General features: G+C 39.3%; 1 protein-coding gene across 8 annotated transcripts in view; it reads right to left on the reverse strand.

Moving 5' to 3' along the window:
• Positions 1 to 27257, reverse strand: part of TPK1 (thiamin pyrophosphokinase 1) — a 300163-nt gene that overhangs the window by 179277 nt on the left and 93629 nt on the right. For 6 of the 8 annotated variants that reach the window (XM_032700141.1, XM_032700088.1, XM_032700132.1 and 3 more), the window contains one exon: positions 7031 to 7100. In XM_032700141.1, coding sequence (XP_032556032.1) covers positions 7031 to 7100 — 70 coding nt within the window. Of the gene's footprint in view, positions 1 to 7030; positions 7101 to 14263; positions 14575 to 27257 lie in introns of those variants that run through there. The other 2 variants (XM_032700123.1, XM_032700150.1) reach the window with 2 other exon arrangements.

Genomic DNA, 27257 nt, shown 5'->3' on the forward strand with positions numbered 1-27257 from the left:
TAAAAGCAAGCATTGACTGCTTAATCCCGAACTTCTATTGATATTCAGGGATGCAAAAGAAACAAAGCCATACATTTCACCCTAACACTACACACAGAGCCAGCTTTTCCTGGATCTGGAGAAGTACTCCTTAGGCACAGCAAATCAAACCACTGTAAAGTGCTGAGTGCTCTTTGGCCAGCTCAGGAGTCCTTTCCAAGCTGCTTGCTCCAGATGTGACTCAGTGCAAGGATATTTTATCACTGCAAAGTCCTAAATTCTAGCATTGGGGCAGCCATAAATGATTTTTACCATGTCATAAAGTCAGAAATCACCCAGATGGCAATGACATTCCTCTGCTTACAGTACACTAGGGGCACAGATACAGCTATTTGAAGAAGAAGCTGAAGTACTACAAACTCTCTGATTGAAAGACTTGGGATTAATTGAAAGTGTCTCTATATTTTCCTTTCTTCAGCCCCTTTATTCCCTGTTTTTTTCTAGAACTTTTTTCTGGACAAATTGTGACCCTTAGTGGTTGGCGATTTAAACTTGGCTTACTGTGCTCTTACTAGGATAGTGCAGGTTCATGGCCAAAGTACCTCACTGGCAGCCAAGACACTGGTTTGTGAAGTTGAACTGTCCATCTGTTTTGTGTTTGCTCATCACTCCATCTCCCCAGACTTTGTCCTGGTCCTTCCCCTCTAGTCCTTAACAAGACTAGAATAATTCCAGAAAAGCAGTGTCTCGCATTTAATGTTAGTTGATGTGGCTGAAACAACAAGGTTCTGACGCCATCTTTGAATGTCTTGAGGTATCCGAAAAGAGAAAAAATATCAGTGGATTTATGCCAAAGTGTGCAGATCCCTGGAGTGCTCATGGAGATAAAGTCTGCTTCCACCTACTATTCCTTATTAAATACTGATCTCACGAGGAATGATACCTGGCTCTTTGGTAGGCTCATCTTTTAACAAAGAAATATCAGAAATTCTGATTAGATCACATGAATGATGACAGCATTTTAGCCCTTCTTAAGAACTATTTGTCTGCATCTTAAAGATGACTAACTGAGAATCTGAGATGATTTCATAACTCACTGGATGACTTTGAGCAAACTGAAAACAAAATAAGGGCCTGGCTGTTTTCTAAAGATTTAAACATGAGTCCCAAGTCAGGTATTACCTAAAGCAGGAAGCTGTGGATAGGGATGTTTTTTCTGAACACTCCTGCATAATTTATTAGGATAAACTCAAGATCCTAATTTTGATCTTTAAAGGCTGCTATAGTTTGCAGGTCAGGCAAAGATGTCTGATATAAAAGATCTTCTTAAACCATTTGACAAATAAAGCACTGCTTGAGCTTTCAGCTTTCCTGGTTTTTGGACTGTAATCCCTTAATTCAAAGAATCCTTCATCACTAAGCAGCAAGGGTGCTTTGACCTCACAGTTTCAGAAGCTAAATATTTTTTCAAACATTACTGAAACATATCCTTATATCAACACAAATAAAGCACAAACTTCACATGTATAACTATCTCACATCCTCACATACAATGAATAGATTTTAAAGACAAGAAAAGACCATTGTACTCTTCTAATACAACTCTATATTCAGAAAATCTCATTCAATGTTTTCTGCATCAGTGCCCTAAATTTTGCCTGAATATAAGATAGCTTAAAAACAATACCCAGTTTAATCTGAAGAGTTCAAGCAAAGAATTCCTCTCAACTCTACATTAAGCTACATCAATGGCTAATTACCTTCATAAGTACCCTATTTCTAATCCAATATGGAACACAGTGAAGTATATATGAATTTCTCACTCTAATAATCCTCTTAGGGACCCATTTTTCCATGAGTAGAAGGTTATTCAGGAAACAAGACAGAAGATCTCATTTTACAGATGGGTTTTGCTAGCTGATGCCAGGCTGGATTTTTTTGGTTTTATTTTTGGTGTGGTTTTTTGGGTTTTTTTTTGGATTACCTTGACAATGGAGACACTTGTTCTCAGATAAGACAAATCCAGTACAAAATATAAATAGCCAAATGAAGTAGCCAATGCACTACTAACCCTGACTAATTGCTAAAATGCACTCATGAAGCCATCCAAGTATACAGACAAACTCCACTATGAGTTATTTTTCCACCTTTCATATAAGCTACTGCATGACTACTTTTTCCTTGTGGAAGTTACAAAGTTACACTAGCTTAGTCTTCCTATTCAGAGGTTAAACCTATTGCTTAATTTTCAAACTTTCAGGCAAAATAAAACCATGGGAAATGCATGTAGCATGGGATGGGGGAAACATGATGAGTTAGATCTTTGTGCAGTTGCAGAACTACTAGCTTGTAGTGATTGTGGAAAGAAATGGACTAGGTGTTGCAATGGGGGGATGCAGGCTCTTCAGGAAGGACAGGATGGGAAGGTGAGAAAGAAGTGTTGCCCTTTATGTGAGAGGGCAGCTGGAGTGAATGGAGCTCTGCTTGGGGATGGATGAAGTCAGGCAATCTAAAGCCCAAGTGAAATTGCATCTGGCCAGGGATGTCAAAGATATAAACTGCTTGTAAAAAGATTTTTTTGAGGTCTGTACTTGAAATTTAGAAGCTGGAAATGTTTACATCAACTGGAAATGTTTACAAAATTTGTTCCTAATTTTCAAACACGTGTAGAGCTTCTCGAAGCTGCCTCCATTCACGTCCAGCTCAGAGAAGAATTATATAGTAGCAGCTGTATTTTCATGCAACACCTGAGTTCACCTCATGTATGTTTAATACGTAGAAAATGCTACCATTTTCCATTTTCACTGCTGCTCTTATATTTTATGGAGTTCACAGAAAAAAACAGGAAGGGTAGTGAAAGTGATGTTCTCAGTGACTGTAGGCAAATCAACTTGTGTCATACAGTAAGTCTGAAATACTGAAGTACTAAACAGAACCCCAGAAAGACAGTATTTGTCATGATAGTATTATCCTTCCTCTTATAGAGCTCACTGCCCCCTTCTTCAACCTGACAACCTCAACACCACAAAATCTGAGTAGAGGATAGAAAACAGCATCCAAGACACAAGTATTAATGATTGCTTTTAAAGGTGCCAATACAATGATAGTTTTCAATGCATTTTCATCTTCATGTACCCCAAAGCCAGTGACACTCAGGTACATCGATGCCTTAAGATTTAACCAGAAAGTGTTGAGAAACAAGTTGCTGCAGTGTGGTACAGATAAGCCTAACTCTGAAGCAGATAACAGTGTTTCATAGTGCTTCAAGAAAATAAACAATAGGATAGGCAAGGCAGACAGAATAAGGCAGAGCAAAAAACCATAAATATTAGTAACTCACCTTTAACTCTGATTAGTTGCAAATGTTCAGCAACTAAGAACAATTTTGCAATAATCCTTATTTCTAAGTTGGAACTGGTGTTAACAAAAAAAACCCTGTAGTTTAAGGAAAAAAACCTTCCTGGGCTGTAGAGTCAGAGAGAGAAAAGGATTCTCTCCTTTTTCAGTCTTGCCTTTCTCCTGACCCCAACACTCACAGCTCCCAAGGATGAGCCTCTCTAAGGGAAAGTTATCCTGCCCTTTTGGTTACTCTTCCTATCCCTCCTGCTCTACAAGGCATTTGTTTTAACATGGTTTCTCCTTGTAAGTACTTACAAAAACAACGATTTTCTTGGATTGGTTTGTTTTTAAACAAAAATAATTGCAATTCAGATTTGTTGAGCTAGTTTTTACAGAAATTTATTTACATTAACCAAATGTCATAAAAATGACACCAGAAACACAGATGAAGACACAAAACATCTTATGTATGTTAATCTCATTACCCAAAGTCTCACTGCTAAGCCAGCCTGTGCAGTGCTATAGAGAGGAAGGTGAGAACTTCCTTTGCTTGATGGGAATAGGTGAACCACTTGAGCACAGAAGCAAGTCAAAACATCAGTGGAAAAAACAGGAAACAGATGGAGGCGGGGGGGGTGGTCTTGAATCACCCTTTCCTGCTTTTCGTTCAACACATAGGCCAACTTAATGAGAAGCAAGTTAAAGAATTATTCACATGGAGTAAGCCTCCTGTAGAGCATCTTGCCTGGCTTCAGCCACAGTACTTTTAGAACTAACTGAAGAGAGTCCAATAAGAGCAATAAGAAAAGATGACCAGTAGAAAGACCAAACAAGCTGGGCACATTTTAGCCCAAAACAGAGTAGGCTGGATGCAGGGTGGGGCGGCAGATACAGCTCTCACTTGAATATTTTTAAGAACCAGCTAACTTAGTTATGTATCAGGAATGGAACAGATAGCTTTGCCTTCACCTTAAAGTAGAGGGAAAGTAGGATGGATCTCTTGAAGTAATTTCTAGCTCTGTATTTTGCTAGGATTTGGAAATGGACTCTTCAAAATAGCAACAACTATTTCACTGCCAATCAAACCCAATCCCTAGGGTTGGTTGTTGCCTCTCTGGGTCTGGAAAAGACACATCACCAAAAAATTCCCCACCCTGGTATGGCCCACTGATTATTACCTGCTACTGGCCTTTCAAGTGGATACCAATGAAATCCCGACAAGAAGCCTGTGGAAATGTAAGAGGGACCTCAGGGTGCTGGGACAACTAGTCAAGGGATCTGCAGCACCAGTTGTGGGTTTTTTTGTCCTGCCAGTTGCAGAGAATGTTAGGGTAAGAAACAGGAAAACTATGCAGATGAACATCTGGGTTCAAGACTGGTGTTAGCAGTGGTATTTTGTGTTTTTTGATGGTATCTCAGTTTATACGACACTGAGCCTGCAGGCAACAAAGAGAGGCCACCTGTCTCAAAGGGGTAAAAGGATCTTAGCTCAGGGGTTAGCAGGGCTCATTGAGAGAGCTTTAAACTAGATTTGAAGAGGGATGGAGACATAGCCAGGCTTGACAGAGATAAGGTGTGACAGAGATAAGCGACCATAAAAGGAGGCTTAAGAGGGAATAACTCGATCAAGCACAAGCATCCAAAGACATAACCACAACACAGGACTATGGGGTATCCCTTTGCACTCCTACTGGGCTATTGACACAATCAAATAAGTGCTTGAACACTAACACATGCAGTATAGGGAACTGATTCTGTGATTGTGTAATATGAACTTATCTCCAAAGGAAGACACTTGTGCAACAGTCCCATATTGCAAGCTGTTATTTTCCCATAATGTTATCATCTATTCCCATTCTTTTAAAGGGTTCTTCACGTACTTTAGTGTCACTGAGAATCAAGCTGAAAATATCAATCAAATTCCTTATTTATATCTCGTGGATATAATAATCTCTCTAAAATTTAAGGACTGTAGCTTTTTAGGGTTTGATATAATACAATTAGATATCAGGGCTTCGAATAAAGTAGAGTTTTAAACAGAAGGTTAAGACAGCCTTAAAAAATGATTAGCATGTCAGTAGAGTCTGAGCAGACAGCTCTTTAATGACGCTGGACAGGGAGTTTAAAGGAAAATACTTCAGAGAAGTAAATGGATATTCTTTCTAGCAGAATGATTTCCTTAAAGAAAAAAAGTCCAAATTATGTAGATCTATTTTTTTTGTTTCAAAAGAAGCAGTTTGAAGGTAAAATATACCTACCCAAAGCAATTAAGATGAGAACAAAGAGGAAAAGAATACTCCAAGGGCCAAGTACGTAAGACTGAAAGAACTATTCAGTCAAGGTATAATCATCCATTTTCCCCTCAACTATATTTATTTAATACAAACATAAAGGTGTGCAGAAGAGATGAATGGGTTACAGGAGAAGGTAAAGTGAAAGCTCTAAAATGTTGTTCTTTGGAGAGCATCACCATTATCAAAGAGAAATGTTTGCTGCAAGTCAGTCTTGAATTCAAACAGTCACCTGTTGAGTTGTGCATGGCTCTATGAGCGAGTACTAGAAAAGGAGAAACAGAAGGTCACAGAAGGAATATTCTATGACAGTAGTGCTTGCCAGACTCCAGTCTCTGTTTTAGCAGTTGTAGAACTTCAGCCAGACCTTTCACAGGTGACAAAGAAAGAAATTTTTAGATAATTTTTACTTTCAGACTGGAGTCTTCCTCTCCAACTCTAGGCTTTACTCTGAAGGAGAGGAAGAAACCAAGCTTCCCCTGGTCTCTGTCATAGACTTGTCATGAAATGAAAAGCAAACCCCATGTCAGATTTTGCTATATGAACAAAATTGTTCATAAATTTGTAAGTTCTACCAAATGCCTGTCTCATTCCGTTGCCCCAAGAGTCAGTTCTATCAATTTATTTGCTTTTATGAAACTATTTGTTTATGAATTCTTGCTCAAAATAACTGAAAATCTTAAAGACAAGCAAAAAGAATCCTTAGTAAGTTAAGTTTACACAGCATTACATGGTTCCACTACAAAAATAAGGAAGCACTTGAATGCAGTATTTTCCATCACAACCCCAGCTCAACAACTCTGAGGCACAAACTGGGATATTTTACAATTTTAAATGCCATTGCAGAAAAACAGAACATATTCTTTCAGTCATACTTCCTCAGCTAGCATATACATTTATAGATAACCTCTGCACTTTCTTTGGTCACTTATCACGCCCTGATGCTAATTGAGAAATAATTCAGAAAGAAGACTTCTTATTTTGTTACCCGTCTCACTTCACAAAGTAAGCAGATTTCCTCTAAGGCCTCACAGGAAAAATGAAGAGGACACACTTTGTTTCAGCTCATCATGTCAGGCATAAGATGTTCCTCTAGGCAACCCTTGCTAGGGGCACAGCAATTTTTTTCAGTGGCATAACTCTGATGGATGCATAAAATAGGACAGACTGAGAGCAGATCTTTTAAGAGGAAAAAAAGATTAGTGGGCTTCAGGGAAAATGGTATTTCAGGCTACCTGTGTTTTTAAAAATTGTAGTTGGGAATAAAAATTAAAGATAATGTGGAGAAAATATTATACTATCTGCCACAGTTCATTAAAGTATCATGCACAGAGCAGGCAGGTACTTCAGTAACTGTTCCTCTGTATTTTACTTTCATTGAGAAGATTACTTCAATGACTTCTAGTGTATTGCTAACATACCTTTCCTGGCTCCCTTCCGTGATGTGGTAGAGACGATTGGCACCTCCATCAGCACAAGCTCTCAGGGCAGCTGCAAGAGAAGAAAGAGAACATCAGTGCATTTGCATTATAAAAAAAAACAAAACACAACCAGTTACTTCATTATTGACAATGCTGTATAAACTCAATTGTTCATGGCAGCATGGGGAATAAACCTGAGATCTCATACGGCTTTTAGCTTCTTATACATATGACTGCTTCCCCTGTTTTTATCAGACTAGTGCCAATGTTCATCTGCCTGTGACACTGTACTTGCAAATCGCTTATTTCTATCTATCCTAACCTACTGCCCAGCCAGCTTAGACTACATGAGGGGCTAGTATTCAAAACCTGAAAGGGCCCATCCTCCGTCTATGGGCATGTATTTGTCACGAAGTGGGAACTTACACTGGAAACCTAACTACCTCCTCATCCAGACAGAAGGTTCACAATGGTGGCTCTATAACAACCTGCATAACAACTGAGAAAAGACCCAACAACACACAACCAAGAGTTCATCATGACAATACCCATTTTCTCTTTTTTTCCCTTCCTATGACACAAAAATGGTAACTCTGTTACAGTTTCTATATTGTTCCACAGACTGTTTGAATCATCTGATATAAAGTAGGTGGGTTAGGTCTTGGCTTTAATATCTTGAACTATCCTGATACAAAATCACAATAATTTGCAGTGATTCCACCTAACTTGGGGACCTCAAAGGGCATGTGCCACTAATTACAGCTGATTTAAACAAGCACAGACATGCTGTTCTCTTGTGATCCCTTTGTTTATAGACTTAAGACAGAGAAAAGAGACAAGTCTAATGCTATTATTACAAAATCAAATAAATTGGTATATTTTATTCATAAGTATCCCCATTAATCATCATTTAACTAACACATAGCTCTTTCGTGAGATTTTTAAAACCTGATAAGCTCTTAAGGATTGAAAATGACCATCTTGTCTTAGCAGTCTTTATCAGTTTTGCTCTGAGATGCTCAAGTCAGATAACCACCGCACACAAGATAAAAGGAACTGTCGCTTCCACAGTAGAGCAGAGTGTTCCTTCCTGGCAAAGAGAGACTGACTGCTAGTTCTGAGAGGGCTGAAAGTCACAGGGCCAGGGCCAGGGGCTGGAGGAGAGAAAAGGGAAAAAGAGGAGAGACAAAGAAAACAGCCTGCCAAAGTTTTGGGGGAAAAGGTACAAACAATCAGATCAGGCACTTCTTGCTGCTGAGAATCCAATTTTCAGCTAAAGCCACTTTCCTTTGGTGTTTATTTCTCAGTCAGAACCACCTCTCAGAAGTGATACAAACCCATTATCTTTCCTTTTGGTGTGCATTAGGTGGGCAATCCAGCCCTCCCCCTAGCTTAGCCATCAACTTAGCCATCAACTTAGACAGCCTATACAAACTGGGACAACCAAGTTCACCTCTATATCTACTCTCAAGTCACTCTTTCTTATGTGACTGCGGAACTCCCACCATGGGGAATGTTCTGTATGGGTATATCCACCATGCAGTACCAGGGCAGGAGAATGAGCACTGTACTCCTCTGTATTGCTTCTAGCACTGCTCTGCTCTAGGGATCCCTGCTCTCTCTTGCCCATAGTATTATGGTACCCACTATGTCAAGCCCTACTACTCTCAGCCTTCTTGTACAGACCATGCTCCCCTCCGTTTCCTTATCCTACTTCTACTCCTTCCAGCCTCCCTCCAAACCCGTATTAATGAGATAAGGTCAAGCAGATTTGATCCTGGCAAATTTCATTAGGTGAGATCATTTCTAAATTATGGTAGCTGGCCAGCCATTTACCATGGTGATTCACTGCTTCAGGCAGGTTCCTTATCCATCCTTATGAATACAAACAACACAAGAACACCATTTTTGCCTGCTGTGTTTGATGGGATGATTTTAATTTCTCCTCTCACTTGAGCTTACAGCTAAAAATGGGTTGATGTACTTTCTTTATCCTGGGCATATTTGTTAAGTTATCTCAGGGAGTTCAGCTCACACCGAATATATTAATGGCCCATTGCAAGAAGAGTCTGTAACACCTGTCCTTGAATTAGTTATCCTGTCTATCGGCTTATTTAGCAGATAGAAGGCATCTAAGCAAGGCCTAGGACCTAGGCAATTACAAAATCTCTCCCCGTGAGCTACAAAAGCAATTAATCAGTTGAGACACTTTTTATATCCAAAACTGTAAGAGGGCTGTAGAAAAAATATTTTCTAACTTCAGGTACATAAGCTTCCTAAAGGATGCTTCCCAGGCCAAGGACAGTCCCAGCCTTTTCCTTCTGAGAACAGTGAGTTTTATATTTATTATCCCACATTTAAAAAAAAAATAAGTGGTTTACAACCTTTAAAAAAAAAAAAAAAAAGACAGGACGAGATACAGAAAAAGAGATTAAAGAGTCTATTATCTGTCTCAATTACTTTAAGACAGCCAGACTGCCTTTAACTATTGCAAATTCTCTCAATAGACTTACCACAAGTGAAGCCTGGCCTAAGATCTCTTCATCTGATCTTACTATTTTAAAACAACATGACCAAAAAACCCAAACCAAACTAAGCATTATAAAACAAACCAGTCTTCAATCAGTCTGGTACATTGAAAACTGCTGAAATTCTCCCAAAAACATGAAGGTACCTAAGTAACAGGTCTGTGACACTTGTACGTAGTACACATAGATATGTGGCTACTATTTGATATCTCAGATCAAGAGTAGCCTTATATAACTGCACTTTAAAGCTGCCCCCCACATATTTATTCTTATTTATAAGAAAAAAAAAATACAAAAATTAAACTTCTGCAGCATTGTCAAGTTATTTAGAGAAACTATGAGGTGCTTATCCTTTACCAGCAAGTTAATAACTTACACTGGAACCCCAGGGGTTTTGGAACTAGTAGGTAATTAACAGATTGGCCAGAGGCCAGTAAATCACAATATTTCTACAGCTAGGAACAAAGCTTTGCTTTATAAAAAGTAATGACATATACTAACTGGAAGAACTTGTATCATTATTATCTGAAAGCGTTTAAGGAGATAGCAATTCTAAGCTAAAGTTTGGATGGAGATTCTCCATGAAAAGATAACAGGAACTGATTTTACACAATGCCTTTTATATTAGAGGCAAAATTGCTTAACAAACAACTATGTGGCCAAGGTGCATCTCAGCAACTGTGTAGGCAAATCTAGCAGTCTCTAGGCACTTTGCAACAGCTCATACAAAACCTCATTAATTATTTCAGCAGAAGCTGAAGGACCTGAACAGGATCTGGGCTTTGTTTTGCTTGGCTTGGCATCCTGAAAACAGAGACACCTTCTTCCAAGATGTCTACAATTAAATAGATGGGAAAAAAAAAAAAGAAAAAGAAAAGTTGGAAAGTGACACAGAGGGATGAAGTGCTAATGGTCACATGGGTCAAAACCAAGTTATCTTCAGGGTGACCAAAGTGGATGGTGGGGCTTGTAGAGTGAAGAATAACTTAAGCGGTCAGTCAGAACATAGAGGGTCTTGCACTTACCTTCTCTTCTGGCTCAAAGGTTGTCATCCCATTATTGGAGACCCCTCAGATTTGCCAGGTGGGCTACACATTGAAGTACTCTCTAGCTTATGTAATGTCAGAAAGAACTAAGTCACCAAAGACATTATCTGAAGGCTTTTAGTTAACCCTGCCTGTGTGAGCTGAGACAGACTAAGGAATGGTCATTCAAGTAGCTCACTGAGCTCTGAGGGGTGAGGAGGACCAACACCATCAGATAAGATGCTGTGATATGCAACTCGGAGCAATAGCCTTTTTAACCAGCACAACTAGAAGCAGAGGAGGCCCGTGCTCTTAGCCGCCCAGCTCAGCTGGAGAGCCCCAAGGTACTGCTTCATGCTTTTGTTATTAGAAGAGACAATGCTAAGAGGACAAGGGTGCAAGTGCACTGCAGCCCTGGCTCAGTGTGCGAATCTGCACTCCTTGGCATTACCACAAAGTATCACCTTTCCAACCTGAATATTCTATGTTAAGATCTACTCCTCAGAAATAGCTCCATCTGCCAAAGTACCCCCTTTTCTATCTATCAAATTCCTTTCTGATGTAATTCCTGTGTTATTCAGTGAACTAGGGCATGGAGACATAACTGAAAAATCAGCTGTTTCATTGTACAGAAGGGGGACCTCAATGCCACTGACAATAACTACTTCCCAAGTTAATGGGAGCAGCATATGTTAAGTCCAGTAGTGTCTGAAATTACAGCAAGAGCCCTCATCTCCACCTATGCCAAGGAAAAGTTACATCAAGAGCATATTATCAGCCTGTGATATCTAAGAGTTTCTCACAGGCAACATGGACGAAGAAACCAAAGTCTCTCTGAGCAATGGTCTTAATTTTAAATGGTGCATCTTCTGCTATGAACCAGTGAACCCTTCAGTGACTGAAGCTGAAGCACCAATTTTAGGGCTAATTATTAGTTGTTACAAAAATTATCATAACACAACAAAAATAAGGGAAACAATTATATTGATATTTATCCCTTTGGCAAATACTTCCTGTCCCTGTGAGACAGGATATGAATAACATATCAAACACAAAAAAAGAAGGTCTTGGCTCTAAGCTAACTAGTCCTGATGCTTTTTCCAGAAAAGAAGGAAGTATATTACCATACTCAATAGCCCTGTAAATTCAGGCAGGGGGAAAGACTCCACAGAACAGATGCATCTCTAGCAGACTATGTAAGATGAGGGCATAAAAAGGGAATATGTTTATACACTACAGCAATACCTGAGGAAGAAAAGCATAATCTTATTAGTCCTATTATTATTCCTATTCTATTATTCCTTGCAATTAGCATTGAAAATATTTTGGTTTTGTTTTTTTTTTTAAAATGGATTTTGAAATCAACCCATGTTTTTTTGCCTAAATTCAAATTTATGACATCTCTCCTTAAACAGCCTTAGTATATCCCCTCTGTTCCATTTCTAATTTTACACAACTTCTTCTAGGTATGCAATCTGTTTCCTTTATTCTTTTATTGATTCAGTAGCCTGGTAACCATAATTAACCTGCCAGTATAATCTACACATAAGAGAATTCCGCTTAATTAATGACTTGGAGTGCTGGTAGTAATACATACATGATATATATGGGAGGTATGCAGAAAACTGCTTGGTCTGCTTGATACATTGGGCCAACACATTTTTGTCCCAGCGTTACTTAAAAAAAATAGTGGTTATCGACAACAAAATGCATAATCTGTATTTATGTGCTTTCTCGTTTTCTCCTTTGTCCTTTAGAAACTGCAAAAATAAATTTAGCAAACTCATGGCTTTATACAGCTGCAGATTGCTAGCTAGGTGATCTAACTGCATCTCAAACTACTCCCTCCTATCCATGTGTTTCCACCTGTGTTATCAGGACTGTATGCAACTGCTATTATACATCAAGTACAGTGAACTGCAGACATCCCTCTTCTGGTCAGCTGCAGCTCTTACCAGAAAATAGCAAACCACCCACTGGTGATTTGGACACCGGTCTCGCAAAGAAGCTTTTTAACTATTTAGTTAGGTCTATTCTTATGTTGCAAAAGAGTGGTTTGGCTGCTTAAAGAAACACGGTCAAAGGTATTGGTGAAGGCAGGGTTTAATGTGAATTTGTGAAAATATGACTTTGGAGAGTTCAATGGCAAGGTTCACTCTATTACTTACTACACAGATTAAAGCATCCAAGGAGGGAAGGTCAAATAAGAAGCAATTTAAAATCATTTACACAGAATCCGGGAGTGCGAAAGGGGGTAAAGGTGCAAAGGATATAGATGCAAAGATAAGGGTGCAAAAGGGTTTAAGAGCACTTAATAACTGACTACTTTAACATTTACAAAGCAATTCAATAGGGTTCACTACAATTATAACAAAGACTTAACCATAGATGTGAGATCATAACATTCATACCATAATCAATTCACATGCACACAGGTAAACCGATGCGTACACCTATTTCTATTTGCGTAAAGGTACCTATCAAAAATTCCCCTTGAGTACAGTGAAATGCTCACATCAAACCCCTTTGTGCTTCCCAACAGGCAAGAGCTGGACCTCGAGAAGCGTGGAGATGGGGCAGGCTGGGGGTATCAGTGACAATCCTTCAAATATTGCAAACTTCAGACTTGACATCTCCGAGGTGTCCCACAGCCCACTGTGGTCCAGGACCACTCAAAGGGCTTCACTTAGGACCAGTGCTTATAGGGTCATAAGATGATTGACTTTGGTCATCAATAGGTTTCCATCCTGGCAACAATCCAAGTAGGTAACTACAGGGCTTGTTTCCCAAAGTGCAGTAATAATGGTATCATTACACTTGCATTATGATTCAGGTATACGGTTTAGCAAAGCTACAAAATGTAATTGCTTATCCTTTGTTTCCAACCTTGGTTAGTGTCGTGCTATGACTCCCCAAAAATCCAATTTCTAAGTCCCCCACACTTTGCCTCAATGTGAGAGGGGTTTTCAGACATAATACATCAACTAGCATGGGGAATTTATATCAAAGTTTATTACTAACACAATAAATACTACAATACATTTATAGACAACAATTCTAACTATCTCTCTTATGGTAAAGCAATATATTTACATAGATCAAATCTCTCCTTTCCCTCCAAATAATAGTTCAGAAGGAAAGAAGAAAATCACTTTCAGGGCAGCGCAATCTCTTCTCTTCCAAGCAGCAGATTCACTCCGTCGTAGTTGGAAAATCTCTCTCTCCCTCTTCATTACAACGCAGGGTTTTTTCTCTCACCCCTTTCAGCCCTTTGGCTCCAACCAAAGGTCTCTCTCCCGTGGGTTGCAAAGCAGGGACAAAACTCACCTTACCATGGTCATATCACGGGGTGAAAGGCATGCCATGAAAGTCCCTTCCTCAGGGGGTCAAATTCCCCCTGAGTCAGAACGTTTAGGGCTCTCGGTTCAGTTTTTTTGCCCCAAGTATTCTAATGGTGCTCCTTTGTTCCATCTCAAGCTGCCAACGTGGCAGGGGGGGAAGGAAGGCCACTTCCCCCACATTCCTTCTGGCCGTCCTGATCCAGCTCCAGGACGTCTCTGAGCTTTCGGCTCCTCTCTCTCTCTAGCTGCTGCTGCATTTTGGAACTCCCTTCAAATAGAAGCCCACCCCCTCCTTCCAAAAGGGGTCTCAAGGGTTTTGGGGAAGTAATTCAGTCTCACCCCAAGCAGTCTCTGCTGAGGCTTGGTTCTCTCTCTCTCTCTCTGTCGGACACCTCTGCGTCTCAGCCTGGCCATGTGGCATATTTGCTGTTTCCCGGTTATCTTCTTGGCTTTCAGCTCTCTACTCAGTGCTGTCTCTGCCGCCGTTCTTCTGCTGCCCGCTCACAGTGGAGAAAACTCCCCTCAGCCTTTTGGCCACGGCACCCGGTCCAGTTTTAATGCTGCGCTGGGTTTCTGCAGCCCCAGCCAGGGCTGAGGGCCTTGGCCCCCAGCGGGGCTCCCTGGCCCCTCAGCTCTAACACATGGTGTCTCAAGCCATGGCTGCCTCTCTTCCAACTATGTAATCTGTCTCCGTTTCCAGTCTGTTGTAATATGTTCATTTCACAGGGGCGAATTGTAGCTTCTGACTGGCTCTACACCAAGAACACCATCCCCTGGGATTAACCGCCTTCCAACTCCAGAGGAAAACCCTTTTTAACCCACAGCAGTAGGGCAGCTGATGCTTCTGGTTGTTCCCACCTTTACCATGCAAGATTTCCTGGTACGATCAGGAAGTACCTCATGGCCCAGTTGGTCAAGGGATGCTTTGTGGCTCAGCTGCTTTGGTTAAATCTTGTCAAGAATTTCTGAGATCACAGAGCAGGCCTGAGGATTGGGGGAGTGGGATGCACCATCACACCTTAATTTGTCTAAAACTGAAAAGATGCAGCTCATGTCACAGGGATTTTAAATTTGTAGCAGTGCACAGGGCTTTAAATAAGCACAATAAAGAATGTCACCCACTCTCAGGATATTCTGTGGTTTCAAATGAAATTAAAGAGATTTACAGATGCTTTCTAAGCTGCTGCTACAGGTGCATATTCATGCTGCTATAATCAGCAGTAGCAAGAGGAGTCAGCCTTCTGTAATACTACTCAGCACTTCCTAGGATAGAACCCATTCTTAGGAATTTCACCCAAGATTCCTCTTTTTTCACTCTTTTTCTACCACTGGAAATTCACAATTTTTCATGCATACTTCCAGCCCAGAACAAGTTTTAGTTTTACAGATCCTGCAAAGAAAACAGTGGTTGCTATTCTTAATTTTTCTGTGTACCCAAGAAAGATACAGCAGCTACAGATGTCTCATACCTGACTACTAAACCATCTGTATCACACAAAGAACAGAGATACCCAGTAGTCTTGAAGTAAATGCATCACCAACTCTGGAGCTGGCAGTCTGCTTCCATATGGACTGGACTATGGATTTCAGAGGGAAAACAACTGTACTTCTAAGAAGGTAATTATATATTTCCTATAAAGCTTCTTTAATCACGCTGCCTTGAGCTGTAAATGTCATAGAGATCTCAGCCAAGCAGAGGCAGAATTCATTAAGCAATTAAATATGAGAAGACAAGGAAGAAACCAATGTGAGAATGAATTAGAAACACTATTCTTTTTTCAGTGCATTGATTCAATATTGAGCAAAAGCCACATAGATAACGATGTCTCTCTAAAAGCTTCACTCAGAAATGAAACACAAGAAAGATTAAACAATTTTTCCCACAGACAAAACCCACCAATGAATTTTAGCCAAAAACTGTTACACAGTCATCAAAACAAAATCTTACTTTAAAAGAAAATCCTAAAAACATTTGTATCTCAATGCTCACTTTGGAAAAAATTAATAAACAGAACAGATCAACCCTTTAAAACCCACATTCTTAAGTACCAAAAAACATGATTGCAAGCAAAAAACTTTGAGTATTAGTAAGTATAGTAGGAGTAATATGCTGTCAGAGACAGAGGCAGGAGAGCAACTGTGATTTCACCAGACTGAGTTTCTGGACTGTCATCAGGAGCACTTCCATGCAGAGTTCATTACAATGATTCATATGCAAGGCTGCTGGGTTTGGAGTAATCTTTTGTCAGGTGTTAGATTTAATATTCCTACAAGTCTCACTTAGGATATGATTTTCTCTTTCCCGTCATTCTTCTCCCATTCTGTCAAACCCGGGAGCTCTGGTACTCACTATGTTGCCTTAAACCCATTGCTGTAACAGGCTCCACAAGCGGAACAGCCCCGTGCTGTGTCACAGAGAAAACCAGGAGGAGAGAGCTCAAATGTAAAACAAAGCATGTGCTGTCATCATTTCAGCTAAAATCTAAGTGACCTTTTCATGACAAGGCCACGTGGCTTGATGCCACTAGGGGGAAGAATCAGGAAGAAGTTTATTCTTTTCATTTTCTCCTTTTTTTATTGCTTTTTGTTTGAAAAATGACAGCTGAGGCAATAATGTAACATTTAATCATCTTTTCTTTTTGACCTGAGCACACATCTTTTATCACTAGGTGACAGTAAAAAAACACCGATTAGAGCACACACCAAAAAAAAAAAAAAGAAAGGAAAGAAGAAGAAGAAGGAAAAGAAGGGGGGAAATGCACAATATGACATGTATATGGAAATACAATTGAAGGTAAAGTAACTGAAAGAGTGTGCAGCTAGCTTGCTCTGCATCCATTACCTGAGTATCAAATGAAATGCAGAGGCTTCAACATTAATATTACTTCTGAAGTTTTAAAATTATATTGTTTAATAATTCAGTGTAAGCTCCATTGGCTTCAAGCTTTGAATGCAACTTTTTAATTCTTCATTTCCTATTTTCCATTGCTGCAGCATTGATTTCTGACAGAAGGAAAATAAACAGCTACAAACATGATGGAATACTCCAACTGCCTGCAATTTTTAATTGCTGGTCAGCGTTGTTATCAGACAAATTTCAATAATAAGTTGACTCTATTCCTATAGGGAAAAAAAGATGACTAAAAAATCCAAGCACCTTTATTAGCCGTAAAACATCCACGCTTGCACAAAGGATCAGACAGTAAAGAGGGGAAAAAAAAAAGCTTTTTTTTTTTTGATCTGGGACTGCATCAGCAATGACAGCCTGCATGAAATCACTGCTCCCTATCCCACAATGTGCAGGACATGGGCAAGCGGGGAGGCAACATTTGGAAAGGGTGGTCAGCTGTGCTAAAACAGCAAAGAAGGAGAAATAATCTCCTACTACTAGTGACCACCAGCAAGACTGCAGTCCTCACCACAGCCAGAGTCAGTGTTACTGTCTCTTTTGCTTCCACTCAACAATATGCATTAATAATTTAAGCCAACCTGCAAGTGTAAAGCAATGAGCATGATAAGTTCATATTCATGTCTATGATTAAATATTTTCAGCTAATGCATTTATATTTCAAATTTTGTTTGCATAAATTGGATTTGCAGTAGCCGGCAACTCATCAAAAAATTAATCATACACTTATTTTAAATTGCACAAAATATATTAATTCTCATGGTACTAAAATACACACAGCACCTTAGCAGCCCAGAAGAGATTTCCACATAACATTTATTTTCTAATTTTTTCTATTTTCTTTCAATATACAGCTATCCTCTGTACATGGTGCATACTCTTGCATATAGATAATTTTCCCTACTCCCAATAGGTAAATTCTTCAATAGATTTTCAACCAAACAATCATAACAGTAAACTATTAAAAATACCATCAGGAGAAATGGTCAAAAAAACCCCCAAACCATCGTTATTTAATTTATGACAGTTTCACCCTTTTGTATCTGACTGACCCCCACATTTTTTCCAGTCTTCTAACTCCCAGATTTGGGTAGTGGTAAGCTGCAATGGAAAATTCTTGAAGAAACTGGAAATATAAAATTACAAGACTCGATCTGACCTACTTTTTTTCATATTTGGAATAGCTACTTGTACATATGCGCAGGTGTTTGCACCAGTCTAAACCAGAAAGGTTTCGACGAAGCAGTGGATTTGCATTGCTATTACTCTAGTACTGGTACTTTAATAGAGTTCCATGGAAGAACCTGAATTCAATATTTATAGTACAACATATGGCTCCTCTTAGGAGAAGAAGAGTTTTAGCTACCTGCATCAAGACTAATCTTGATCCAACATCTTCCTACACAAAATAAATCTAAAATTGAAAAAATATTCGTTAGGCACTTTCTTTTAGCTAAATTTTCCAACAGTCAAGAAAGAATGTCACCTAGTATAAGCTGGCATACTGATATAAAAATCAGGTCTATGGTATAATTTTCTAAAACACATTTCTTTCATTAATATTTGATAAAATAGTAGAAAAAACCAAAATATGATATTTTCAATTCTTAAAATAATATAGAATGTGTGAGTTAACATTTTCAAAAGAAACACTCACACCATCAATAATTTTTGGAAAGGTCTTAGTTATCTTGATGAAATGATACATCAAATCATGACAAGACACAAATAAAGCATATTTGGACAGGCATCTACAAACTAGACTAGAAACTGTAATTCTGAGTGCAAAATGGGATTTCTCATCTCAATTCTCTTACATAATACAAATGCAAAATCAATACTGTGTCATCCATGAAAAAAAAAAATCAACATCTATACGTAGTCCAGTTATGAATGAAGATGGCATAGCAGTAGTTTCCCAATTCATAAAAGTGATGAAGAAACGAGTGCATTGATTTCAAAACCTCTCCTTATTACAGCTATAAAAGAGCTTTAGGATTAAGTTTCCAAGTAAAAATATTTGTAGGAAGCAGTCTAGAGTTTACTGTACAAAACCAAGAGTATGCTCTCAGGGGGAATAAACTTTCGTGTGACAACTCTCCTCATAGCAAGGCTGCAAACAGGTAATTAATTTATAGATCTTTACATTAAGTAGAAACAGCTCTTATCTTCTACCTCTGAAACAGCACTATGGCAGATTCCTAAGGCTTCATAAAGGGAGAGAGGTTTAGAGTGAACGGAAAAGTAGAGGCTCAGGGGAAACTCCAGCCCCCTAATTTGGGACTGTTCAGTGTTTTAGAAAAACCTGCAAGCTTCTGGACTATTCAAAAACTATCCTTAGTAGCCAATTTGTCCATATCTAATTTCCAGTTACAAAGAAGATCAGTACATTGCACATGATTTTTATCAAAATGCTGCAGAATTACTGCTCCAGGCGTTCAATTTCCATGTGTTACAAAGATAAATAGCCCTAAAAGTGAAAAATTAAAGAACTTTTCCCTCTCATTTTGGTCTTTTGGTTTTTTTTCATTTCGAAGGAGAGAGACTAGACTTTAGAAGATATTGAAGTCTGAAGTTCAGAAGTGAATTCACGGAAACCAGGTACGAATTCTTTGTTTTGTTTAAATTACCTCCTATCTAACTGTATTATATCCCCTTTTAAATTAATGCTAATATGGAAACATTTTGCCATCCTTTGAGCATAAGCCAAACCATTTAATCCTTATTGACCAAAAATATTGGCCTCTTCTTTGGGACCATTTCTCCCTTGTAGATGAAACACGTGCATTCAATAAATAAAGCCTTGAGCTTATTCTGAAGGTGTTCTTTAAGAACACATTGCCTGTGAAACAAACAAGAAAAACCCCAAGACACAGATACATTACATATTGTATCTGTTGCTCTTTGTTCTCAAAATAGTTCAATGGAAAAAAAAAAACACCAAAGAACTGCAAATCTTAATATAACAAGTGTTTCATTGTAATGTTGATAGTAAATTGGAAATTATCACCCTGCTAAAATTTCCATAGAAACATGTTTTATAGGGGTGAGAGAAAAAAATGTCCTAAGTATAGCTAATATATTCGTTTTTAAATCAGTCAAGTGTTGGCCAAAAAGAATATCAATATTCTATTTAATTTACAAGCTCTGTCCATACTAAATAGTTCATTATCAGGAACAAAAAATATTAGAAGACAGGATGTTGAAATGTGATTTGAATCACTGCACTGATCCCACGCTACCCTATCTGCCAGATGTGCTGGATACTTCAGATTAGTGTGTACTAATCTGAAGCATTTTAATTTAAAGCAGTGAGTTCCTGCACTTGGCCTTGTTTAAATCAGTATTGGTAGCAAAGAGCTAGTAAAATGATAAGAAAAACCTTCTACTTGTTTAACCTGAATTTCATCTTTCGTGAGCCCTTGGAGCCTACAGTGTCATTATCTATTGGGCTTTGAAGCACAAGAATTATACAGAAGTCAACCTTTTCACCTTGCTCTGATCTCCCTGTTCTAAAAGAACTCCTGTCTTCCCCCGATAACCAGTTTTCTCACCTCCTGCTCATCCATTTTTGACCATGCCTCTGATAGCACCCCTTGATAAACATACAGGGGAATTCCCAGGCCTGAGCCTTAAATGTCAAACATTAGAGAGTTAAAAACAATCAAACAACCAACCATTCCACATCGAAAAAAACAAAACAAAATTAAAAAATACAACTCCACAACAAGCACATATTAGTGTGTGTAAGAAAAGAGTTTCATCTAAAATATTTATCTCCTCACTGCTTTTTACTGGTTTACTTCCAAACAACTGTGTTGGTCCTGCATTAGCTAAGACACTCGAGGTCAAGTTCTACCAGAGCACTTCAGCAAAATGTATTTAAAGCAGGATTGTCTCTGTTAAGAGGTTTGATGAAAGGATTTCTCTTACTCGTGGTGTGATAATACATGACTAAACATCTAAGGCAGGTATCTGTATGCGGATTTAAACATCCAACACTGGGGGACTGTTCTCCCTAGCAACGAACAGCAACGCTCTGATTTCACACACGACATTCACTGTCATGCAGACCTGGAAAGACATCTCTGAATCTCTGGTTCACCAGATGCTACAGAGGCACTTCTGTACCATAAAGGCAACAAGCACAGTTTTGCCAGTGAAGAGAGAGATCTGTATAAGGCCTTGCTGTCTGCTTGGTACAGACACCAGAACTTCTAATGGGTTTTGCAGTTTGGAGGGAGTTTTTGCTTACTGATGTAATGATTTCTCTGTGAAAGATTAAAGGATGACCAAATTGCATCTTTATTAACTAAACTAACGTTAAAAAAAAAGAGAAAGAACTAGATATCCTGGTGCTTGTTCACAGGTCAAATTGACTATCAAATCACAGTTCAGCCAATCAATAGTCCCTTGCCAGAGAAAAAAGTTTCAGAAATTTCCTTTAACAGCTAGCTTTCCAGTCTCAGAAACATTTGAGGTTGTTGCTCTTTTAGCAAATCATAATCAATAGCTGTGACTAACAGAAGTAGGTTAAATTTTCCTTTATGTGATTAGTCCCACTCCTAACTTCCACAATTTTAAAAGGCTTATCTGGAGGAACATAAAATAGTATTTGCTTTTCAGCCATAATTTGAGAGGTTTCTGCATGTAGCTGGTCCTCATCCCCTGAGGTCTGTGACTTCAGTGAAGCCACCTGTGCTGAGCAGAGAGTTCTACTCCTCAAGTATCGGGATTCAAACCACATTTAGCACTCTATCCAAACACAAGGCACCTGTAACAGCTCAAGTCATAATGCCATATATCTTTTCTCTTTCTCTGTTCACCATCTATCTTGATCCCTACTATCTCCCTCTTTGACATTTCATCTAGTCTGGCTTCCAAATGCACACAATATCTCATCAACTCACAGCAACACAAATACCCTGTGTCAGACTCCTTCTTCCTCCCACACACCCCACCATTTCATCTCTCCTTCTCCATACCTCCTATTTCAGGGTCTGCTTTATGACCCACACAATTATTTTACTCTACTTAAAATTTAGCAATTGTGAGAGCAAAGTTAAAAGTGTAACCAGACAAGCATGGACTTTCTGTGGTTTTGTAAAAACAAAAATCAGAAAACAGAGAGGACAGGTTCTCACAAAATAAGCAGGAATAAAAGGCGAGCAGTTATGCTATTTCTCCTGACATGCAATAACTTCATGCATTGTCCTGCCACTCTACCAAGGATGAGATGACTGAGCCAAGACGTTCCCATGCCAGCAGTTTCTCAAAGTTCATATCACTCTCTGGGCAGGCACAGGATGGAGGCAAACAGGTCTTGGGGAGAGTGTATGTGCCCAGGGAGCTGCAGATACAGCAGTGCTATAGCTCTCTCTGTCCGAACAGCTCTCATACCATTGGAGAGAAGGGAATTGCACACTATATTATACCTGGTGCAAAGATGCTGCCTTCTTCCAGCAGCAAAGAGTCACACTGAGGCACCACTGATGCCACTCTCCCAGCCACCACAACTGCTGAGAAAGCCTTTGCAGGGGAAGGAAACAACCAGCTGCCCTCAGGGAGGTATCTGTCTTGTTTTGATAGTAAAGAATGGGGACAGATAGGAAATCAAATTATATCTCTTTTCTTCTCAAGCATGAGTGGTGCATTTCCTCACACAGCAAAAAGAGCATGCAATGTTTAACAGAACATTCACTTCCTAACACAACTGAATTCACCAGGGCATTCCTAGTCTTTCCTCTTCTAAAGAGGAATGACACCATCCATTCAACAGTAAAACAATGCAATATGCATTTGGAACAATAAACAAACAAACCTAAATAAGAGAACCATCAATCCACTGTTCTTTTAAAAAATAAGAATACTAAGAAAGAAAGGCTTGTACAAGAGGAAATAATTAAAATTAACCATACATAAAAATAAACCCAAAGCCCAACACACAACAAATAATTAAAGGTAACCTTTAAATTATTATTGCAGTCTATAAGAGACTTGCTGCAAACTTTAATAATATTGTTTGGAACATCAGTCATTTTGCTCTTGCTGAAATTCATTTCTGATAATGCAATAGTAACATCTCAGGAATAATATTAAATTTCTACTTCATATTAAAGTAGAATTATATTAGCATGGTACAGTATGTGTATCCCTGGTAGGATTACTTTCATGCTGGAAAAAACAATGTTATTTTTCTATTACTGAAATAAGTTATCTATTTTGACACTGAAAAATATATTTCACTGAACTATAAACTAACAAAATCTCTCATCTAAGAGAATATCACTAAAGTTTCTCTCCTGGTGAATTTTCAGTTCCTAGCCAGCAGCAATTCTGTTAATTTTTTTGCACAAACTCATTTGATTTGTGGCATACCTGTGAGACCATATCCTAAAGTTAGTATGTCCAGTCCAATTACTCTTGTTCAATCCTTGACCAAACTATTGGGAAATCTGCCTGAGGAAAGAACAAAAGATTGCAACTGACAGATGTATATCTTTCTGAACAAAACACAAGCAGCCCCCTTCCAGGATCTCTCTTGATTCAGTCTTTCCATTTGACTACCTGAATCCTAAGAAAATGAGCCCTACACCAGCTTGGAGGGAGGAAGAAATGGGGAATCAGAGTTACGTTTATATTCAAACACATCTGTACTTTAGTGACATGATTTTCCAAGGCACCCAACCTCATGTCAACTTTTGCTTTTCAGTTTAAGATGTGGGATCACTGGTTTCCATCCACCTTTCATTCACACTTATGGATCAACTTGAACATCCTCCAGCTGGCCCTAACCTTCCAATTTCTTGTTAGGATACGGAAGAAATGAGCTCTAACAGGGATTTATAAGGGAAAGTGAGGGAAGTCACCCTATCTGATAAAATCTGCCTCCGGTATAAGCCACAAACAGTTTCAGATCTGAATTACAGAGGTTATCAAAGACAGATCAGGAATCAAGCCCCTCAGTTATGGATCAATCTCCCCACTAATGGATCAAGACCATGGTTAGCAAGTACTTCAGCAAAATCCAGGCTTTAACCATATAATTACTCCAATTCAAGTACTTTTCCAAACATACACCTTAATTTTCTATCGCTGATTGATGTGTAATTTACAGTGTGTTCTGTATCAGTTTTGAAGTTGACCAACACAATTTGTGCAAAAAGCTTCATGGGCATTAAGTTTGGGACTGGCACGTGTACACCATGTGTGTTCCAACTGCTGGCCTGAGGGACGTTTCTTTTCTTTTGCGATAACACCAGAATCAGGAAGAAGATAGTGAACTTGACTATATTCTAGCAAAGCTTCTCGCAGTCACCTGGGGAGCAGAAATTGCCACCTCTGAGCCAAGAACCAGCTTTCTGCCAAGCCTGACCGCAGCAGCAGGTGTCGCTGTAAGGCAGAGCTACGGCAATTAGTAAATTATTGGGACACAAACAAGAACAGAAGCAGGCAAAAGATGCTTCATGGTACGCGTTAAGAACATGCAAATTCTTGACAGCTGGTAGCTGTGCACGCTTCTTGTGCTAAGTGTTTTGGTGGCAAACATGATCAAACAGCAGATTGCTAGTATACACCTGCCTAAAAAAAACCATGGAAATTCTTGCTACTGAGGTAACAGCTTGCATAGCAGCATTCATTATGTATAGTTTTCCATTTACTTTGCTCAGTCCTGTTCCACACATTAAAGAGTTCGCTGCTATTCAATGCAAACAGAACTCTATGCAGCATCCAGTTGTTGAATCCCCTGAGAAGAGCTGCAAACTGCCCAAATGGTGCCTTTAAGTTCTTGTAATGGGCCTTTTAAGGCTAAAGATGTGCATAACCTCCTATCACTCTAGTGTCCGGTCATCCCAGGTTAGGGATTTTGTATCTTCTAGGGAGCAGTGTCAGCTGGGTTATACCCAGCACAAAACAAGGTTCAGGCACTGCTTTGTTCTGCTCTTCACTTATGTGGCATTTCAGCTGGAGGCTGGTATCAAGGATCACCATTTTTGACCATCTTTAGGTCGTTTAGGATTCTGTAATGTGTTTCCCTCCACACTGCCTGGAAATTGCAGAGCCTGATGTCTCCCTGAGAGAAGGCTTTTTTTCAGAAGGGTTTTCAGCCTGCTGTCAAGCCATCTCTCCCTTCTACTCTTTCATGCCTGAAATATTAGCCTTCAGTTACCACTGACACAAAAAAGCCATTTTCTGCTACAGCATTGAGCCATTTTACAAAGAAACTGCCAGCAAAATTAAGACCTAGTCTTCTACTACAAAGCCTGTCAAAGCAAGGGGAGTAGTTTAAATAATGACAAGGCAAGAAAAATACTAACTTACTGTCCAGAGACTGCTAGAACTACAGTGCCATGATTTACTTAGATGGAAAAGACGGCTGATCCTGCTAAGAACAGATTCTACAAAATCTTGACTTGCCTTAATGGCTTTAAGCAAGGGATATAAAGTCAGTGCTCTTATCACCACTACCGAAGTCTACTACTAGAGGTGCTAACTTTGTTTAAAAAGAACATTAAGAAAGGAGATTTACATTACAGTAAGCAAAGAATGTGCTGAGTACTTGCACTGCCTGCAGCCTGGCAGAAGGTACAGATCAGCAGAACTACTGAGCAAACTCTTGAGCAAAGAGGGTTTCTCCTGTCCAGCCGTGTCCTGGAAGGAGCAAGGTAAAATAGCTTCTCATCAAGGAATCCCCTTAAAGCTGCAGGTAGACCATACTTGAGGTTTTTGTGTTTTTTTAGCAAACAAAAACCATTGCTACAGCAAACGTTTTATGCTGCCCTCTCTGAAGCACAGTCATAGTTTTCCTGTGGGGAGAAGTATAAGAACTTGGAACATGAACAGACAGTCACTTCAACAAGGCCCAGAGCTGCTATTTCACACCACCACCAGAGCTGATACCACCAGGCCATAGTGGTAGTTATTGACAGTAACACAAACCAAACTATCAACTATCAACTAAGGGTTGTCAGATTTTCCCTGCTTCCTTTTTCCATTGTCTGAATATTTAACTGAGCTGAGCCTTCTTTCTTCCATCCTCAAAACCCCGAGCTCTCCTTAATACACATGTAGCAGCACACTTGCCCTTGTACAGGGACCTTCCAGAATCTAAGGAAAACTCAGCTTCTGAACAAGTGCATGAAGGCACTGCAGGGCATCAGGCAAGCAAAGTACTTTAGTACATCTTTTACTCTTGTCATTCGTCAGCCCCTATCTCTTTTTTCTTAAATGTAATATGAACAGAAGCTAGGCCTAAGAGTTTTTGTGCTTACGGTGACTGGCACATCATAGACCCTCTCCAGGCACTGCCTTAATAAAAACAAGACAGACAAAGCGGAGAGAAAATGGATAACACAATATCTACAAAACACACAATACCCACTGGAAGCAACCTGTAGGTTGCTAATGCCAGTCCCTAATGCAGTGGTAGTCTCTTACTTACGTCTGTACAATATCTAATAAAATACAAGCTCTGGGAAAGAAACTCATCATCTCCTTCTGTTCCTCTGTGCAAACAAGACCTCTTGTTTACCAGTTCAGCAAAGATCCTGAGCTATGACCAGAAAAATAGGTAGCAAAATTATGTATTTTGCTGTGGACTGGACCCCACTGGACTCCCATGACTGTGATCGGCTAGGCAGGAGGTGTCAGTCTCATTGCTCTACTCCTGTGGTAGTTTTCACCAGCAGTACTTGGTCTGTGACCCAAGGAAGGTGTGCAGCTATACCAGGGGTGGGTACAGGCAAAGGAGGCAGACAACACTCAGGCTTGGGGAATGGGAGACTTGGCTGCTACATCCATCTTAGGAGCCAGAAGTCAAGCCCAAACACTGAAAATACAACCTGAACCAGAGGAGACACAACAGTAGCTTATATAACTGCACTGTAAAGCAGCTATAGAGGAGGAAAGAAAATCCTACAGACCACAGTAAGGGAAGAATAAGGTTGTAAAAGGTTTCGCTTCCCATAAAGCTTAACATCAAGTTAGTGATTACAGTCCAAGCAGGCACCAGTTTTATTTAAAAATTGGATTTTGACTGTCTTCCTATTTTTTTAAGGTGATGGAACTGCATGGCCTGTTAAAATTTGATTTTCCTTGGGCTTAGCTTTTGTATATATAAAAGGAAAGTATTGCTTGCAATATCGCTTTGTCAGACAAGTTTCAGAGAAATCTGTTTCAAAACATATTCAGTAGTAAAATCAGAAACCATTTTCAAACTGAATGCTTCTGTTTTAAAAGGCATGACTTTTCCTAAAGAAATGTTTCTGGTAATGTATGGAAAGGTAATTATGATGTAAGAAAAAAGGGAGGGTGTAATGTGTGCAATGAGAAAGAAAATATCACTGCTCAAAATGCTCAATATGCTCAGCACACTTTTCTGTAGCTTGAAGTATTAAAGACTGCTAAATTTTCACCTAGGTTTTT

This window comes from Chiroxiphia lanceolata, chromosome 1 (assembly GCF_009829145.1).
Source record: "Chiroxiphia lanceolata isolate bChiLan1 chromosome 1, bChiLan1.pri, whole genome shotgun sequence".
NCBI lineage: Eukaryota > Metazoa > Chordata > Aves > Passeriformes > Pipridae > Chiroxiphia > Chiroxiphia lanceolata.